Below are 20278 nucleotides of genomic sequence, written 5' to 3'. Positions count from 1 at the left end.
TTGTCTGTACTGGCAGAGCTGTGGTGTCTTCTTGCAGATGTGATCTGGATAAATCAGAGATGCCGGAGGGCAAACAGACTTCTAGACAGAGACCACCTATCTGCTTTTTTCCGCTTACATATATTTATATATAATCTATTTTTAATCTCTATAAAAAAAAATTTATAATTCAGATTTTGATCTCCATATCCATTTACATATATTATATATATCTTCCAAGGGGTTTTTTCCCTCCTAGGACTTTTTTCCCAGTGCTAGCACGCTGGGTTTTTCTCCTAGGGGTTTTTTTCCACCCCTGGGAGTCAGCCGACATTGGCTTGATGTAGCACCATCTTGTATATGTTACATATTACCACGCTTGTTTGTACAGCTTATTTTTAACCACTTCCCTTTTTTTCTGTGCTTCTAATATGTAAAGCTGCTTTGAAACAATTACCAATTGTAAAAGCGCTATATAAATAAATTTGACTTGACTTTTAAGATGCACAAGACATAACCAGTTTCTAAATATCACAATGCATTAAAATCCTTCAGGGTTTGTGTAACATGGTGATCAGGTGCTTGATGCACCTCCTCTACCAGGGTAAACCAGTTTAAACACATCGGCTTCAAAGTGGACAAGGTTACACAAACATTAGAGAAGACATTGGCTTGACTGGTCACTTTGTACATTTATCATACACACATATATCTCACACAGACTCAGCTGTCTCACACATATTGGTGAATATGTATCACTCACAAATGGAACTTACACAAAATCCTCTGGAGAAGATCTGGGTGCCGTGGATGAGCAGCAGGCTGAGACAGAGAAGAGGCTGTAAGTCATCTAAGGTCATCTCATCCTTCACTCTATTTCTGTGTTCTTATCATCAGGTTATAAAAGTATCAATTAGTGGATATCTTTTTTACTCATTAGGCTGTTAGAAATGTATCTCTGGACTTTGTAAACTTTTTTTTTTGTAAAATATTTGTAGGCCTAACTACAATTTATAAGACCTTAAACTATTTTTCATAAAACCTTAAAAAATATTTTTAAGAGACTGCCTAAGTGAGAAGTGAGAGTTTGTCATAGATAAAAAAAGCATATTGCATAGTGAAAATGCTTTTAAATAATATCATACAGATAAAGATGAAGTGAGAATTAAGATGAAAATCTGTTTTGTGATGTTTGTTTTGTGTGTGTGCTAGTGGCGTTTGACAGTGTATGATGGTTTGTGTCCTCTGGGCTGTTCACCTCAGTCCAGTTCATTGCCATTTACGCACACCCACACAGAAATGAATAATAGTACATGAGACACTAGTACTGTTTCTTCATATAAACATCACTAATTAACAGTGAAATAAGTGGGAGTGTAAACATGGCTTCTGTCTCTATAGAGATCAGTTGTAAAACCATATCAAATAATGCATAAATTTTAAACAAAATGTTAAATTAATATGCACTGTGTATGAAAGTAAAATGAGTTTTTTTTTTATTTATTTAGACATAATGTGTGTGCTTGTTTCAGCATCAGTTCCGCAGTTCACCAACTCTCCCACCATGATTGTGATGGTTGGTCTGCCTGCCCGTGGAAAGACTTACATCTCTAAGAAACTCACACGCTACCTCAACTGGATTGGCGTTCCCACAAAGGGTGAGAATTATTATTCATGGGAAACAGATCAATTTTTTCTAAGTAGCAGGTAGAAGCACAAATCTTCTCATACATTAGAACCAAGCAGTCGTTAACCAGCAGTTGAGCCTAGATAATTAAAATTCCATAAATGTTGAAATAGTGTTTATAATGCTAATATCAATTCCAATATCTACATTTTTTAAAAAAAATAAATTTTTGCAATTTGGTAAATGGCTGACAAAATGGCTATATACAGTATAATTCAGAATTGCCTAAATTAATTGAACACTTTCATATCAGTATAGCCAAAATTAACAAAAATATTTAAAAACAAAATGTTCATTATCCACTGACAAAGCTATTGGTAGATTTACGTACTAATATTTTTCTGTTGGTCAATACAGATCATCGCAGTATATGATCTGTATAGCACTGATATATTAGATGACTGTTTAAGTACATTTTTTGTTGGTAACAATATGGTAATTTTTTTGGCATTTTCATTAATTGGGCAACTTTGGCAAAATGTTTGGTTGTTTTTCAAATTCAATAGTCTTTAAAGAACATAAGTCTTAAAAGATGTATTCACAACTGTGCAGTAGACAGTGTCACTGATAGTGAAACTATTTTGACAGTATTTAACGTTGGACAGTACCGTAGGGATGCCGTACGCACCTATAAGAGTTACGAATTCTTCTGCCCAGACAACGAAGAGGCCATGAAGATTCGCAAGTGAGAAACTCACACTTTACACAACAGTGATTAATTTAAGCAGTATCACATGAGCAAGAGTGCTGCTGTATTAAAATCAATATTAAGGCCTTGTTTGTGTACTGTTGTAGAAAAGCAATCAGGCTATTGGTCCGCATATTTAGTACTGCTGTAATTCGGTTGTAAGCCAGAGGCTGCAGGCCAGAGTTCAATAAAAATGAAGTTAACATTGAGTAACTTACATTTTAGACACAATATTGCCTGTCAATTTGTCTATTTTTGCTCCACCATGAAGAAAAATTGTTTCAAATGAATCCCCAGAAAAATGAACACTTTTGAGCCAATACACTGCAGCAGTATTTGTTTCTGAATCAATCAGTTAAGTGAATGATAGTCAAGTCACCTTTATTTGTATAGAGCTTTATATAGTACAGACTGTTTCAAAACAACTTTACAGTGATAAGAGGGTATGATTCAATGATGCAAGTAGTTAATTTAGGCTGTACAGCAGCTCTAAAAGAAAATGTCATTGTTCAGCTAAAGTCAGTTCAGTGTTGATTCAGTTTCATTGTAAAGGTCATCAATTATTAAATTAGTTCATTTAATCTATAAAGCAGTTCTGCAGAAAAATAGTGATGTCATCCAGGTCAGTTCAGATCTCATCCAATAGTGTCAGTGCAGTCAAATCAATAATATAGTTGAATATTAAATGTCCCTAACTAAGCCAGAGGTGACAGGGGCAAGGAACCCAATCAGGTGACAGGATGGAGAGAAAAACCTTGGGAGAAATCAAGCTCAGTCAGGGAGTTCTTCATGGGCCAACGATTCTGTGACTGACTCACTCATAAAGACAGTTACTTGCTGCTGGTGTAATGTAATGTAACCTGCAGAGAGGGTCTCTGCCCTTTGTAGTGAGTAGGGAATAGGGATGCTCCTTTGCGATTTGAATTCGCCCTGTATCAGTACTCATTGAACACCATTTGGCTAATCATATTTGAGCACCAGAACTAACTGTTGTATAAATCATATTGTACACATTTTTTTGGTGTGTTTGTTATTGTATTTTTTTGTTTAATTGTGTGCTTTAGAGCGTGTGCTCTGGCGGCATTGAAGGACGTATGTTGTTACTTCACTGAGGATCATGGACAAGTGGCAGTAAGTGACAGCACACACACACTCACCTCAACACAGACAATAGTTACTGGTGTTTCCACAGAACTTGATGCATTAAGAGCTGTGATTAGAAACTTAACTGTTTCTAAACAATTTACAGTAAAAGTTGGTAAGGAAGTATTATTACAGTAGTTTGTTTCATGCTAAATGTTTTATACACAAACAGCCAAAAAGTTTCAAATTATTAAGTTGTTTTATTAAATGTTTTTGAAAGAAGTCTTTTATACTCATCAAGGCTGTGTTTATTTTAAAACAAACACTAATATGCTGATTTACTGATCAAGAAACAGTTCTTCTTACTGTTTATTCTACTTAATATTTTGTGGAAATCGTAATATACTACCATACAAAAATGTTTAGAGTAAGATTAATGCTATTAATTGAATATTGCAGTTTCTACTCAGCTTTATTTATATAGCCCAACTAAAAACAACAATTGTTGACTAAGGTGCTATACACTATATCAACTACAAAAATATTAAGCAGCAAAAACAATAAGATCAAAAGAGCAGCAATAATAAGAACAATTAATAATTGAACACCAATAAAAACAAATCAGCATGTTAGTGTAACAAGGCGGAACATGACGTGGGATCCAAGTGCAGGCTTTATTGAACAGATCTCGTGGTCAAACAGGTACGGCAAAGGATAGACAAATACGTGGTCGAAGAACAGGCAGCAAGTCAGGGCAGGCAGATATCAGTCACAAGTCTGAGAGAGTGCAAATAGTCCAAAGGGCAGGCAGCAGAGAATTGTACACAGGAAACAGACTGAGTCAATAACAGGCAGACAAAAACAATGACAAATGCTAAGAAATGCAAACCGTAGTAATACAAGACCTTGCAATGAGTGTGAGAATGGCTCTGGAAGATGCGACGTGGCTCTGGAAGATCAGTGGAGAAGTGGTGAGGCTCTGGGAGGTCTGCTGAGACGTGGCGAGGCTCTGGGAGGTCAACTGTGACTTGACTTGATTCAGGAAGAGCAACTGTCACTTTACTTACAGTACAGTCCAAAAGTTTGGAACCACTAAGATTTTTAATGTTTTTAAAAGAAGTTTCATCTGCTCACCAAGGCTACATTTATTTAATTAAAAATACAGTAAAAACAGTAATATTGTGAAATATTACTACAATTTAAAATAACTGTTTTCTATTTGAATATATTTCACAAAGTAATTTATTCCTGTGATGGCAAAGCTGAATTTTCAGCATCATTACTCCAGTCTTCAGTGTCACATGATCCTTCAGAAATCATTCTAATATGCTGATTTGCTGCTCAAGAAACATTTAATGTGTACAATTGTACAAAATATTTGAGTACAATATTTTTTTTCAGGATTATTTGATGAATAGAAAGTTCAAAAGAACAGTGTTTATCTGAAATCTAATCTTTTGTAACATTATAAATGTCTTTACTGCCACTTTTGATTGATTTAATGCATCCTTGCTGAATAAAAGTATTAATTTCTTTAATTTCTTTTCAAAAAAATAAAATTTCTTACTGACCCCAAAACTTTTGAACGGTAGTATATGCTACAGAAGCTTTGTATTTCAGATAAATGCTGTTCTTTTGAACTTTCTATTCATCAAGGAATCCTAAAAAAAAAAGTACATAACTGTTTAACATTGAAAATAATCATAAATGTTTATTGAGCAGCAAATCAGCATATTAAAATAAGTTCTGAAGGATCATGTGACACTGAAGACTGGAGTAATGATGCTGAAAATTCAGCTTTGCATCACAGGAATAAATAACTTTGTCAAATATATTTAAATATTACAATTTAAAATAACTGTGTACTAATATTTCACAATATTACTGTTTACTGTATTTTTAATTAAATAAATGTAGCCTTGGTGAGCAGACGAAACTTCTTCTAAAAACATTAAAAATTTAGTTGTTCCAAACTTTTGGACTGTACTGTAGCTCAGGAAGTTTAACTGTGACTTGGCTCACGAAGATCAACTGTGGCTTGACTTGGCTCATGAAGATCAACTATGACTGGACTCACGAAGATCAACTGTGACATGACTTGGCTCAGGGAGATCAGCGACTTGACTTGTGATGCGTCTCAATCAGCTCCCTAGTTCAGTAGTCAGGGCACTGATCAGGGAATCAGCCACATACATTTACATGATATACTGATTCACGACCTAGGGAGCTAGGGAGCTGATTGAGATGCAGGGTTGGTGTTTTTGTGGCCGCCATTTTGTGAGTGTCTTTTAGCGCGGCAGCCATTACATGAGTAGACGAGGTGTCGCATTCCTCCGCGACACCCACAGTAATAGAGCCAACAGTCAACAATGCAAACTCCAAGAAGTGACTTCACGAATCAGTTGCGATTTAAGTGGCTGATTGATGTCCTCACAAAAAAAGTATCAGCACACAGTCTGGTAGATATCTCAACAGTACGCAATGTCTAAATATTCCTTAATGTAATCCTCCAACAATCGTGTGCCCTGCTTGAGCCATAACAACAATTGTGGAATGTTCCTACCGGACCAGTGTTCTCCAGAAATGCTGCTGGATCCTTGTTGTGGCGAGGTCTTCTGTAACAAGACTGCACATGATGTGGGATCCATGCGCAGGCTTTATTGAACAGATAGTCAAACAGGCAGTGGTTAAACAGTGGCAAACAGGTATTTTTTTATTTATTGCAATATTAACAAACAGAACAAGCTGGTACATGCAAAAAATAACAATATTTCAAAAATTAGAGGAGAGAGAGAAAAAAAAGAGGGCAAATAGATAAATATATTAAGGGAGAATATTAAACATGGTACAAATTCTGGATGCATTGCTTTCTTGTTGACAGAGGTTGAAATTGTATTTAACTTTTTCAAACAAGAATTGAAGATGTATTTAAAGTGGGGTTTACTTTTCATGTATTTACACTTATGGATATAAAACTTTCCAATAAATAAAATAAGGTTTATACAAAAACTTGCATTAAGTAGATTCTTGTCTTTAACATTAAACCCAAAAAGAATGTGTCTATATGATAAAGAAAAGTTACAAAATACATTTTGGACAATCAGAGCATCAATATTATTCCAGAAAGACAAAGTAAAGGGACATTCCCAAAACAAATGATCAACAGTTTCAGTGGAGGCTTCACAAAAAGAGCAGGATGTATCAATGTCACTTCTAAATTTCTGTAAAAAGTACTTAACTGGATAAAATCTTTGAATAATTTTATAGGATATTTCTTTAACTTTATTTGTTAGAAAGAATTTCTGAGGGAGTGACCAAACATAAGACCACTTAATATCATCAAAAAGGTTATTCCAATAAGAAATGGAGGAAGGAATAGAAGTGATGATGTCCAAAAATAATGACCTGATTTTGTAATTAGATTTATGCCCTGAAAAACAGTGGATTCAGGGCTAGGGGGACAAACAGAAATCACTGTGGCACTATTATTGTTTCTAGACAGCATACAGATTTGTTAAGAGATGGCTTTGAAAACTATATTAAATTCTTTACTGGATACTGGGAATCAGAATAACTAAATACATTACCATTACTATCAAACAGCTGGTTTGCTAACATCACTCTATTAGTGAACCAATTTTCAAGAAACAAAGATTTCCTCTTATGTAGAATATTACAGTTGTTCCAAATATGCTTGTAAATAAGTCTCCAAGCCAGAAGCATTTGCTGATGATAATTGGAAAGTTTGATAAGAAGTTTACTAACAGAATAATTGCACATTAAAAAGAAATGTATACCTCTTAATTGAGAAGACATATCTTGGGATTATACTCCAAATAGAAGATTGATTGTGAAGGAAACATTTAAGCCAATTAATCTTTAAGGTATTGTTAAGAGAATCAAAATCAATGAAATTTAAGCCGCCTTTATTATAAGAGTTCAAAATGACTGATTTTCTAATATAATTAGTTTTATTTTTCCAAAGAAATTTTAGTAACATTACATCAACCAACTTGCAAGTAGATTTATCCACAAATAAAGACTGAGCAGAGTAGGATAACCGGGAGATCCCTTCTGCTTTAGTAAGCAGAGTTCTGCCTTTCAAAGATAGATCTCTTAACAACCAAACGTTACATTTTTTTTTGCATTTTCTCCACAACTGGACTAAAATTCATCTGACATCTTAGTTTAGTATCTTTTGTTATTTTGATTCCTAAATATGTGACACTATCTTTGATGGGAATGTAGAGGATGCAGCACATTTTTTAATCGGGAGTAACTCACATTTATTAATATTAAGCAAAAGGCCAGATGCATTAGAGAAAGACTGAAGAGAGGTTAAAGCAATGGGGATCTGAGAGATATCTCTTAGAAACAACGCTGTATCATCTGCCAGTTGGCTAATAATCAATTCCGTACCAGCAATAGAAATTCCCTTCACAGGACTCTCTTTAATATGTAAATTTAAAAATTGTGTAGCTATTAGAAAATATGGGGAGATGGGGCAACCTTGCCTTACACCACGCTTTAAAGAAAATCTAGGAGAAGTGCCTTTATTGAGTCGGATAGAGCTATTCCCATTACAGTAGAGCATTTTAATAAATTTGCAAAAAAAAATTACCGAAACCCATTCTGTGTAGGGATCGTAACATAAATTCATGTTCTAAAACAATCAAATGCTTTGTAATAGTCAAGAAAAAGGATGAAGCTATCAGTGGAAATAAGATCTGAATAATCCAATAAGTCAAAAATCAAGCGTATATTATTAGAAATGTGTCTCTGATGTATAAAACCTGATTGGCACTCATCTATTATATTATTAAGAATAAATTTTAGTCTTTTTGCTAAGACTAAGGCAATAATTTTATAATCAATATTCAATAAGGAAATTGGGCGCCAATTTTCTATTAAAAGGGGATCTCTATTGGGTTTGGGAATCAATGTTATTAGCCCCTGACATAAAGAGGGAGGAAGCGATTTTTTCTCAATACTATCTAAAAACATTTTATGTAAAAATGGTTCTAATTTTTTACTAAATGCTTTATACAGTTCTGCAGATAGCCCATCAGTACCTGGGGATTTGTTATTTTCTAAATTATTTATTGAATCAAGAATTTCTAAAAGACTAATGGGTGCATCACACAGACTACAATCTTCAGTATTAATTTGTTTTATGTGAGATAAGGAATCAAAAAAATCAGTCATTATAAAATTTAGCACAAAAGTCTGCAATTATCTTAAAATCATCAGTTACATTCCCATCAATACATAGTTGCTGAATAGAATTTTTTACTCGCTGCCTTTCTAATCTAAAAAAATAGGCAGAATTCTGCTCACCCTCCTCTAGCCACTTCCATCGAGATCTGATGAAGGCACCTTCAGCCTTCCGTTTATATATATCCTCTAAATTATGTTTCTGATCAACAAGCTCAATTTTTTCTGATGTAAGATCATCTACATTTTTACATAATAATGCCGAAATTCTGGCCATAGTCTGGTTTTCATTATTTTTTCTTAATTTTGCTAACAAACTACTATATTTCTGACAATACTTCCCAATTTCATATTTAAGAAGTTCCCAATTATTGCAAAAAATATTTATTAGCTATTTATTTCTTTATTAGCTTTATGCCAATAAAAGGACATTAAGTTATCAATTTTTGTGAGAACCTCATTGTGTTGAAGAATTGAGTTAGGTTTCCAATATGAGGATCTTTTACTCAGTGAGGCAGAGGATACAAATGGAACACAGATAGAAATGGCCTTATGATCAGAAAAAGGTGAGGGAAGTATATCAGTCTTTATATTTGAGAACTCTGCTGAGGTCAACCAAAAATCAAGTAGGGATTGTCTAGAAAGGGAATTATTGCTCCATGTGAATACTTTTTGCAAGGGATGGGTTTCTCGCCACACATCAACAACAGAAAAAGTTCGCATAAAGGATAATAAATAATCAGAATTAGTGTTAGTAAATTGGGGGGGCCATCTGTCCAAGGTACAATTCAAACAACATTAAAATCACCACCGAATATTAAGGAAGAATTTGGAAATTTAGATAACATATGACGTATACATGTTTCTAATTTATTAAAAATAACCTTATTATCCTTTGGTGAATTATACCCATAGACATTAGCAATAATACAAGTCATATTTGCAAACTGAAAAACAAGTATAATGTAGTGACCATTGATGTCACAATCAGTAGCCAGAATCTTTCCACTAAAATTATTTTTTAAAATACAAACTCCGGCAGAATATTCATTTCCATGAGACATCCACATTTCTAACCCCCATTGTGACCTCCATAAATTGACATCTTGTAAAGTTGAATGAGATTCTTGTAAAAAGCAAAGATCTGTGTTGAAACTTTTAAGATACAGAAAGACTGCTTTACGCTTAAGAATATTTCGTAGCCCTGAAATAATAGACAACGACATAGAAGAATAAAGAGAGAGAGAAAGAGAGAAAACAGAACAATAATAGAAGAACTATTTCTAAGAACAAGTATAAAGGATTAAGACACTGTGACAGAGAACCTAACCGGTCAGAACAAGCTTAATAGTGGGAGATGAGGTCAACAATCCCTTCATATATCGATTGAAAAAACATTGCAATCTCAATTGCAAAAATTACTTAAATCGTTGAAAGTCTGAAATAATCATTTCTTTTAAAATAATAAAAATAAAAAAGCTCAGGAAGATGTAAATAAGAATGTTCAGGAAAGAACAAAAATAAGCGCATCACCGTCAGAAGTGGGTAAAGGTATTTTGGATCAAAGTTCCAGAATTCACGCACACATCAGTTCCAGGGTCAAGTTCGCAAAGCGTCAGTCAAGATTCATATAACAGATTCATTACCTTTTAGACAGGAGGAAATATTTCCGTACCATCTACAAATGCTCGTCCGCCGACGAAAAAAGCCCATTTGTTCTCTTTTCGGGCTTTTTCAACTATGGGCCAAAGTTTAATCCTCCTTGCTCTATCTCCACTTTCATATCTTTAATCACCCGCGAGTTTTCGCCAATCAACTTTTCTAAACCGTCTGATCTGTTTTTCACCAGCTGCGAGAGCTCAGAGAGTTGTGTGGAAATAATCGCTGTATTTACGTTGTCAGTTCTCTGAAGTTTAAAGGCTGGGGAATTGCACGGAGTGTCAGAAAGCGGCGGATCACCTCCTCCACCAGCATAATCTCAGTATCATCATTTTGCTCACAATAATCATGCAGACTGTCCTTCAATACCCTGGTCGCAGGAGTACTGTTACGTAGTTCGGCTGTTTGTTTGCCGTCACCTATGTTAGCAGAGCTAGCATGAGCATCCGACACTGTTTTTCCTGACTTCTTCATACCTTTCCTCTTTTCAGATCCTCCCATTGTTGTTTAAAGAAATTCAAGACATTCATAAACAGAAATTTTCAAAAAATTCCTCTAAAGTTTCGTTATAACTACTATAAAACAGTTTGGGATTGCCGAGCTCACAAATGTACATGTGATCAGAGCGCCATCTTGCATCTTGCAAAATCGTACATTTATACACAAACTGAGCAGCAAACGCAACCTTCAGACGCCATCTTTATTTTTCTAGCTCAACTGTCACAGAATGGAAAGCACAGGATTGTGGGATATCAAAGGCAGCTAAGGATACATCTATGCTTCCTTCAAAAATCGATCTGAGGAAGGTATCTCATGAGAGAGGAAGTGAAGCTAACATTGGATTCGGACGTGCCTTGATGCCTTCTTACCTTGAAATGTGTCCTCGGAAGGCAGCATTTTTCAGTTTTCGGACGCAGCCATGGTCAAAGAGATCTCATAATGAGTGTCTTCTTCTTCTTCTTCTGGGTTTAATGGCGGTTGGCAACTAATCTCAAAGGTGCATTACCGCCACCTACTAGACTGGAGTGTGGGTATTAGGATGACATCAAAGGAGAGGTGAAGAAAAATTAAATAAGTAAATAAATAGAAATAAAAACTTATATAAAACCTTTACAAAAGAAAATTCCTTCCTATTAAATTCTTTCACTTAATCCAGTGTTTTTCAAAAACAAAATTAATAAATTGTGTATACTCCCAGATGATTTCCCTAATAAATGCTCAAGTGTCATGCTTTGTTCATCCATCTGTGCCTTTAATTCTGCCCGATCTTCATATTTTTTGCAGTCTAACAGTATATGCTTCACTGTCTTTTGCACATTACACTCAGTGCATAATCCAGTGGGATGTTTTCCTATTCTGTGCAATGTTGTATTTAAACCAGTGTGACCCATTCTAAGACGTGAGACTAACATCTCTTTCTCATATTAAGTGAATGTTGCTTTATGATGGTTTTGACCTCTGCTCTACTTATTGGTACTTGCACATCTACTGTTTCATGCTTTATAGAATTTTTTGCTAGCATATCCACAACTTCATTTCCTTCCACCCCCACATGGGCAGGAACCCAAAGGAAGGAGACAACCACTCCCTTATTATGAAGTGTGAGAAGCAAGTGAAGTATTTGATAAATGAGATCTTGTCTACATGACGCTCTCCCAGATTGAATGCTTAATAATGCTGATAAACTGTCTGAGGCTATAATAAACACCTTGACTCTGATGATTTTTTCCACCCACTCGAATGCCAGTAAAATTGCTATCAACTCCACACTATAAACCGACAGATAATCTGTAGTCCTCTTTTTAACTACTACTTCATACTGAGGAATAAAAAAATGGTACACCAGTACGGCTTGTTTCCGGCTGCTTTGATCCATCTGTAAAAATGAATAATTCCTCTTGATACTGCTCAACATAGTTTTGAACTATTATCCATTGTGGCATTATTTTTCATTTTTCTTTTAGTATTTGTTGTAAACTAACATTTACAGATGGTTTTAGAAATTTCCAGGGTGGTATTGTTGATATTGCCACAGTGAGTCCTATTTGCAACTGATTGAGATCTGCATTTTGAGCCTCAGCATCCCCCACCCATCCGAAACTGTAAAAATTGCTTTTATTATGCTCTGCGCATTCTTGCAAGACAGTTTTTGTGGGGTGCTCCATACTATGTCCTTGTAAATTAGTCCAATATGCCAACATGATCTTGACCCTCCTAATATGTAGCGGCATCTCTCCTGCTTCCACCTGTAAAGCGGTTACTGGTGATGTTTTAAATGCCCTGGTACAAATCTGAAGTGCCTGTGCCTGCTCCACATCAAGCTTTTTAAGGTTAGATTCCGATGCTGACATATACGCTAAGGAACAATAGTCAGAGGCAGTTCTCATTAGAGCCTGATAGATGTTTATTAGCGAAGTTCTACTCGCTCCCCAGTCTCGCCCTGATAGACATCTCAACACGTTGTTGATCTTCTTACATTTATTTCTGACCTTATCAATATGCTGACACCAAGTCATCCTCTCATCAAAGAGATCTCCTAGAAACCTCACCACCTTAACCTGTTCCAAATCCTGTCCATACAATTTCAGTGGCACTACTTTGTGGCGCTTAGAGAAGCATATAACTTGAGTTTTTGGAATTGAGAGTTTAAATCCCCATTAAGGAGTCCATTGTTCAACTTTCTCTATTGCATTTTGCATTTTCTTTCTAAGATATTCTACATTTCGACCCCTAACCCAGAGTGCTCCATCGTCTGCATAAAGTGACTTAACTATATTTCCACTTACCTGATCAAAAATGTCATTTATCATAATATTAAACAGTATGGGGCTGCAAACACTACCTTTTGGGGTACCATTTTCCACTATATGTCTACTTGAATACTCTGTACCAACCTTAACTGCTATTGTTCTTCTGTCCAGGAAATCTAATACCCAACCAAATAATTTACCTTTTAATCCTAATTTGACAAGTTTTATAAGAAGTCTGTCCTTCCACAGCATATCATATGCTTTTTCGATGTCAAAAAATACAGCAATTACACTTTCCTTATTAGTTTGTGCTTTCCTAACTTCTGCTTCTAAGCACAAAACAGAATCCATTGTTCCCCTACCCTTACGAAATCCAGACTGATAGGCTGAAAAAAGACCCTTACTTTCCATATAGTAACTTAACCTATCTGTTACCATCCTTTCCATGACTTTCCCTAATTGTGATGTTAACGCTATAGGTCTATAACTTGACGGGTCTAAAGCATTCTTACCAGGTTTGAGTATTGGGACTATCACTGCCTGTTTCCATTCAAGTGGGATTCTACCTTCATTCCATATCATATTGATCAGCCTTAATACTACCTCCAGTGATGCATCTCTCATATGCCCTAGCATGCTATAACATATAGCATCTTTCCCTGGTGTTGTTTGTCGCGCATTTAGGATAGCCCTTTTTAATTCAAACATAGTAAAAGGCAGATCCATATCTCCTCCTGGTGCAAATCTACTGTCTTTCATTCCAGGGTTTTCCAACAATGTCTGATTCCTATACTGGTTATCTATTGTGGATAAATTTCCAGAACTGTGGATTTTCACAAAAGTTTCTACCAAAAGCTCTGCTTTTTCTGCATTACTAACTGCATTCTTATTATTGCTACATAACACTGGCATTTCGACCTTTCTACCTAATCCACTCATTCTTCTGATTGTTCCCCATATGTCTGACAACTGAGTTTCACTTCCTATTTTATTGCAATACTGTCTCCAATACACACGTTTGACTGACCTAATCACTTTCCTAACTACCGCTTGTGCCCTTTTGTATCAAATTAAAGTTTCCAGTGTGTGATGAGCTTTAAGCTGCCTAAATGCTTTATTCCTTCTTTTAACTGCTATTCTACATCTCTCATCCCACCACGGCACCCTTTTTGCCGGTTTATTTCCTGTACTTTTTGGAATTGTTTCTTCTGCGGTTTGTATAATGGTTGCAACTACTACACTATTCATTTCCTCCACATCTGTTATATCTCTACTCAGTATTTCCACACACTTACTCTCACTAATTTCTTGAAATGTCTGCCAGTCAGCTTTATCTAATTTCCACCTTGGTATTTTCACTTCCTCATCCTGGTGTACCTCTATGCCAAACCTAGTTATTATTGGGTAGTGATCACTACCCACTGTTGACCTACCTTTTACCTCCCATGCACTAATTCCTGCAATTTCAATTGATACTAGTGTTAGATCAATAGCACTTTCTGTATTACTTGTACTATTATACCGTGTGCCCTTTCCATCATTAATACACACCAACTCCTTATCATCTATAAATTTCTCTACTTCTAATCCATTTATATCTGTGTTTTTACTTCCCCACAATGTACTGTGTGCATTAAAATCTCCACATACCATTATTTTTCCACAAACTAATTCCAACACATCAGTACTTAATTTATTGCAAGGGTTGTAAAAATTGACTATTTTTATACTGTTTTGCCCTGACCATACTTCAACTACAACAGATTCATGTTCTTTTCCTTTACTAATAACTTTATATCTTACCCCACTTTTAACAAAAGTTGCTACACCTCCACCTTTTCCTGTTTCTCTATCTCTTTTAATTGAAGTATATCCGTACAAAACAAAGTCCAATTGTGGTTTTAACCATGTTTCTTGCACACATATTACATAAGGTCTATCTGCTAAATCTGAGACAAAACTCTTGAATTCCTGTCCATTTGCTATAAGGTTTCTGGAGTTCCATTGCAATATAGTTAATATCATACAGAGCCACCAACCCATGTCTGCGGGTTTGTACTTCCTGCCACTATCATTTCTTCTACTGCCTCACAGCTAAGCCCTCTTATTCCTAGATATTTTTCCGCTGATTTAACTATTATTTTGATCTTTTCTGTCTTCCTGTCTGTCTGTGCTGAGCAGTTTATCACCTCAACCATAAACAACACAAATTAATTTTTGCCCATAACTAACAAATCCTCCTTTGCCTCAATTGTCTCACACTTCCCACAAGACCCACTTTTATTTTCTTTGAGATCTGGTTTATAGGCTTCCTTTTCCTTAGACACTTTCTTTACAGCTTCTGCGTAAGTTATTCCTTTCAGCGATCTCACTCGCTGCACCTCCATTGCCCTCTTGCTAGCTTCACATCCACGGTAGGCTGAACTGTGCTCCCCTCCACAATTACAGCATTTTAACTTTACTCCTTCTCAACATTTCCCATACTCATGCTCGCCTGAACACCTACTGCATCTTTGTTTACCCTTACATACTGCTGCTACATGGCCATATCTTTGGCACTTAAAACATCTCAGTGGGGAAGGGATGTATGGCCTGACCTCATAGATCATGTAGCCTATATATAACTTACTTGGAAGTTTTTCTTCATCAAACTTAATCATCACAGACAGGCTATTGCACTTCTCCCCATTTCTGGTTGTTCTAAGGCGTTTTACCTCCAGCACTTTTGCCCCTGTTACATTATCTCTGATTTGGTCTTCTGTGACATTTACCGGTATTCCTGTGATAACCCCTCAAATCAACGCCTTGTTTCCAGTCAAGATGCACTTTATTCTCTTGCCATCTACTCTGTTCAGTTCTATAGCTTTCTCGTTGCATTTTATTCCTACAAAAAATCAGCAGCGCTCCAGTTCTTAATACTTTTGCATTTTTAACCTCGCCTAACAATTTGTTTATCGACTTTGTTAACTGAATCGGATTCCACTCACCAAATGATGACCCCTCCTGAGATAGCTTCATGATCACTTTATATTCTTCCTCTTGTTGTTTATTTGCTATTGTCACACTTTGTTCACTATCTGTTTCATCTATATTAGATGCTACTTTCTCCTTTTTTTTCCCGTTTTCTTGACCGCATTACATTCCAAACACTCCTATCTCTCCCGCCTTCTTCTTCAAATCCCATCTCACTTCCTGTCCCCTCACTTCCTTCCACCATCTCCTGCCCAGTCACAGGCAGTTTCTCAAAACCAAGTTCGCAAACTTCGGACTCGCGTCCTTGGTAGTTAGGACTTAGCAAGTTCGACTCAGGAGAACGAACTCCCGTGGACCAGAGAACACGAGTCCGGTGATTCTGCAAATGGAACGGCAGCGTTCTTGATAACGTCACTCAGCTCGCTCTGGCTTCTCTTTATGTATATTTTAGCCAAGAATAAAACAAAATTTGTTATAAAACACCACTCTGCCTCTTTTCGTTTTATTTAAAAAACAAACAAAAATATATTAGCCTAATAGTCTCGGGCAACGAGTGATCTGCAATGTGCTATTTATAACAAAACGAAATATTAAACAACCCTGCCTCTTTTCGTATATATTTCAAAAATATTAAATGTAATACTATTTGTGCATACTCTGATTAACTTCACTGTAATAAAATGAAATAGGCTATAACATAAAACAATGTCTCTATTTGTTTTATGTCAGTTTTAATGATCAATAATAGCCATTATAAAAGGTAAGAATATACAATAAGAAATAAAGCAAACAATTCAGTCAAGCGTACAAAATCAGCACTTTAGTAGGATACAAAAGTTAAATAACCATATAAAGTTATGAAACGTCACGTTGCCCTCAGCCAAAACGGAGCCAGCAGCAAACGTCAGAAGGACTAGCAGAGGTAAGGCTGCTCTCGGCTGGGCACATGAGCGCTGAGCGTCCGGTGATCGCCTGGATCTCACAACTCCGACAACGTCAGATCAAATTGTCAGAAAGGCGCAATCTTTATCAAGAAACCACAAATTTGAGCTTTAAACCAGCACATTCTCACCTGAAAAACTCTTAAAACTACATATCATGACATAAAAACAGTAATATGTTTAAATTATGCGGGGGTTTCTCCTTTACTATTGACGCTTGCTGGTTAGTGCGAGATGCATTCTGGGATACCTGGCTGTCTCAAGTCTGCACAAGTCACCTCTCAATGCATCCTCGATAAAAGGGGCGGATCAAGAACACATCCGGGAATTTGAACTGAACTTGGCTAGATGCGAACTTTGAATTGGAACAGTACTTGGACAGCGACTGATGACGTTTCACAAGTCCACAAGTCCACAAGAACACAAGTACAGACAAGTACGCATATTGAGAAATGGCCACAGTCTAGCTGTTGCCTTCCACCAGCCACCGCACCTGCAGCAGCCCTCATAATGAGTGTGAGAATGAGAATGGCTTAAATAGTCCAGGTAATGTGCTGCAGCTGGGTGTGGGTGATTGCTGATTGGTGGAGTGAGTGCAGGTTATTGGCAGGGGGGATTATGGGAAATGGAGTCCGGGAATGACTGGAACTGTGACAGCTTGATTTCTGAAGGGTCATATAACACTGAAGACAGGAGTAAGGGCTGTTGGATATTCAGTTTTGCCATCACTGGAATAGCTTCTACTTCTTAAATATTTTAAAATAGAAAATTATTTTAAACGAATAATTTTTCACAATATTACCTTTTTACTGTATTTTTGATCAAATAAATGCAGCCTTGGTAAACCTTCTTTCAAATAGGTTTAACAAATTTATGTTCCCTTTCAAGGTGGAATTTCGACTCCATATCATGGTGTTGATGCTATGGGAACGCTATGCGTGAACTGGTGTCTGAAGCATGTGTGCATGCACACCAATTTCAGACGATGGCACAGGCTATAAAAGGGCACCTGAACAACACATCATTAGCTCTTTTGTTATCAGGATGCAGCTTTGTCTGTGTGCGTGTGAAATTTAAACCTGTGACACTGTTTGTTTTGAAAAGTGTTAAAGCAAATGTAGTTAGTGGGTTTAGAATGTGTGTTATGCCCTGTCCCCGCTTCATTACAGGCTTTTAGGTGCAGAGCATATTTGGTCAGCTCTCGAGGGGGCTCTGTGATCGCTTCACAGTGGAGAACATCCCACCTGACTCCCATCCACCTTAACTCTTTCCAGCTTTTTTCCCCACTGTTATAGTAGCGGGCACTATTATGCAACTTCTGAAAGAGTAAAGATTCTCTGGATCAAAATACAGACAAAAAAGTAGCAGAAACAACCAATAAAAGCATTGCTTATGTACGTTGAAAAAACATTATTTTCTCAGCTTTTTGTTCAAAATCTTGCTTTTTTATGAAACTTACCCACATTCAAGAGTTTCTTTTTATATACATCTTAGCTCGCTCAGTTAATTTCACAGCACAGTGAACCTCAGTCAGTATTGTGCAGTGGGTATTAACATTCCCATAGTGTCAACACCATGATGCATCGTTGATGTTTCACTTCGAAAGGGAAAGTCTCAGGTTATGTAATGTATGTAACCCAATTCCCAGAGAAGTGGAACGAGATGCTGAATCATCTTGCCATACTTTAGGCATGCCTGCGCATCTTCCTTCAGACAATGTGGAGATGATGATGTGTTGTTCAGGTGCCCTATCAGCACGCCTGTGATGTAATCCAACTGCCGTGGCCAATCAGAAATGGACATGTACTGTATGCAATGTTCCCTCTAAGCTGCGCGCATGTGCGGCCGCGCACTTCTAAAGCCGCGGCCGTGCAGAAAAAAATAATTGCTGCGCAGAGAACAGACATGAAGATCATGTGTGGGGAAATCCATTTGATTGTATAATAATATATATAGGGCTGGGGAGTAACGAAATTATGGAAGCCCGTTTCCGCCACTAAAAAAAAAAAAAAAAAAAAAAAAAAAGCCACAAAAAAAAAAAAAAAGATTAATTGCGACTTTTTATCTCAGAATTGCGAGTTATAAAGTCAGAATTCTGAGATATAAACTCGCAATTGCGAGTTATAAAGTCAGAATTCTGAGATATAAAGTCGCAATTAACTGATGGTCAGTGTCTGTCTATAACAGTGCATCAACGATAGCCGTGCTGCAGTGAAGTCTGAAGCTGTTGGTGTATAAAATGTGCCTCTTTGTCTGCCACTTTTCAGCTTTGTCTGATTTATTGCGCCTCCACCACAGTTGATTCTTCTTCTTATGATTATTATGATATTGTTATTATCGTGCAAAATTCATTAGTGTATCCATTCTGTTAAAAACAACTTTTATTGTCCAAATACCTCGACTGTAATTTGCAGAATTGCATGATTCTACCCTTGAGTTGCAAAGTTAATGAAACATGATAGGTATTGGTTGTTTTAGTATTAAGCCCACTAGATGGCAGTAAAAGCTGTTTTTTTCTCCTTGAAACGCTGTGTACAAGGTTACCGTGGAAACATTCTATTTGCATATTCCTGCATAATGCATATGTCCGGAGACTAATCTTTATGTGTCTCCTCCAGTAAAATCAATATTTCTTTATTGGTAAATCGGCGCTAAAAATTATCCTTTATGATGTCCTCTATTTTATGTATAAAAATAACAAAGCAGCAATCCTGATGGTCTATTTAATGTATAATAATAACAAAGCAGTAATCCTGATGGTCAGTCGCAATGAAAGGAAACGCAAGCAAAGTAAGAACTGTGAGAAATAACGTTTCACAGTAGTGAGAAAAAGTCAGAATTCTGAGATATAAAGTCGCAATTGCGAGAAATAAAGTCAGAATTCTGACTTTATATCACGCAATTGCGACTTTATATCTCAGAATTCTGACTTTATATCACGCAATTGCGACTTTATATCTCAGAATTCTGACTTTATATCACGCAATTGCGAGTTTATATCTCAGAATTCTGACTTTATAACTCGCAATTGCGAGTTTATATCTCAGAATTCTGACTTTATATCACGCAATTGCGAGTTTATATCTCAGAATTCTGACTTTATATCACGCAATTGCGACTTTATATCTCAGAATTCTGACTTTATATCACGCAATTGCGACTTTATATCTCAGAATTCTGACTTTATAACTCGCAATTGCGACTTTATATCTCAGAATTCTGACTTTATATCACGCAATTGCGATTTTATATCTCAGAATTCTGAGACCAGGCTGTTTTTGCTGTTAATCTTGAAATTATACAA

At 36.3% G+C, this 20278-nt stretch overlaps 1 protein-coding gene across 10 annotated transcripts in view; it reads left to right on the top strand.

Moving 5' to 3' along the window:
• Positions 1–651: 651 nt before the first annotated feature.
• The window catches only part of si:dkey-96f10.1 (6-phosphofructo-2-kinase/fructose-2,6-bisphosphatase), a 265841-nt gene continuing 246214 nt past the window's right edge, over positions 652–20278 (top strand). For all 10 annotated transcript variants that reach the window (XR_010892805.1, XR_010892806.1, XM_067370438.1 and 7 more), the window contains exons 1-4: positions 652–820; positions 1512–1637; positions 2255–2351; positions 3419–3485. Coding sequence is in view for 8 of the 10 variants with exons in the window: in XM_067370438.1 (XP_067226539.1) it covers positions 730–820; positions 1512–1637; positions 2255–2351; positions 3419–3485 (381 nt within the window). In the remaining 2 variants the exon portion in view is untranslated. The remainder of the gene's footprint in view (positions 821–1511; positions 1638–2254; positions 2352–3418; positions 3486–20278) is intronic.

This window comes from Chanodichthys erythropterus, chromosome 20 (genome assembly GCF_024489055.1).
Source record: "Chanodichthys erythropterus isolate Z2021 chromosome 20, ASM2448905v1, whole genome shotgun sequence".
Lineage (NCBI taxonomy): Eukaryota > Metazoa > Chordata > Actinopteri > Cypriniformes > Xenocyprididae > Chanodichthys > Chanodichthys erythropterus.
This window is presented reverse-complemented; position numbering and strand designations above follow the sequence as displayed.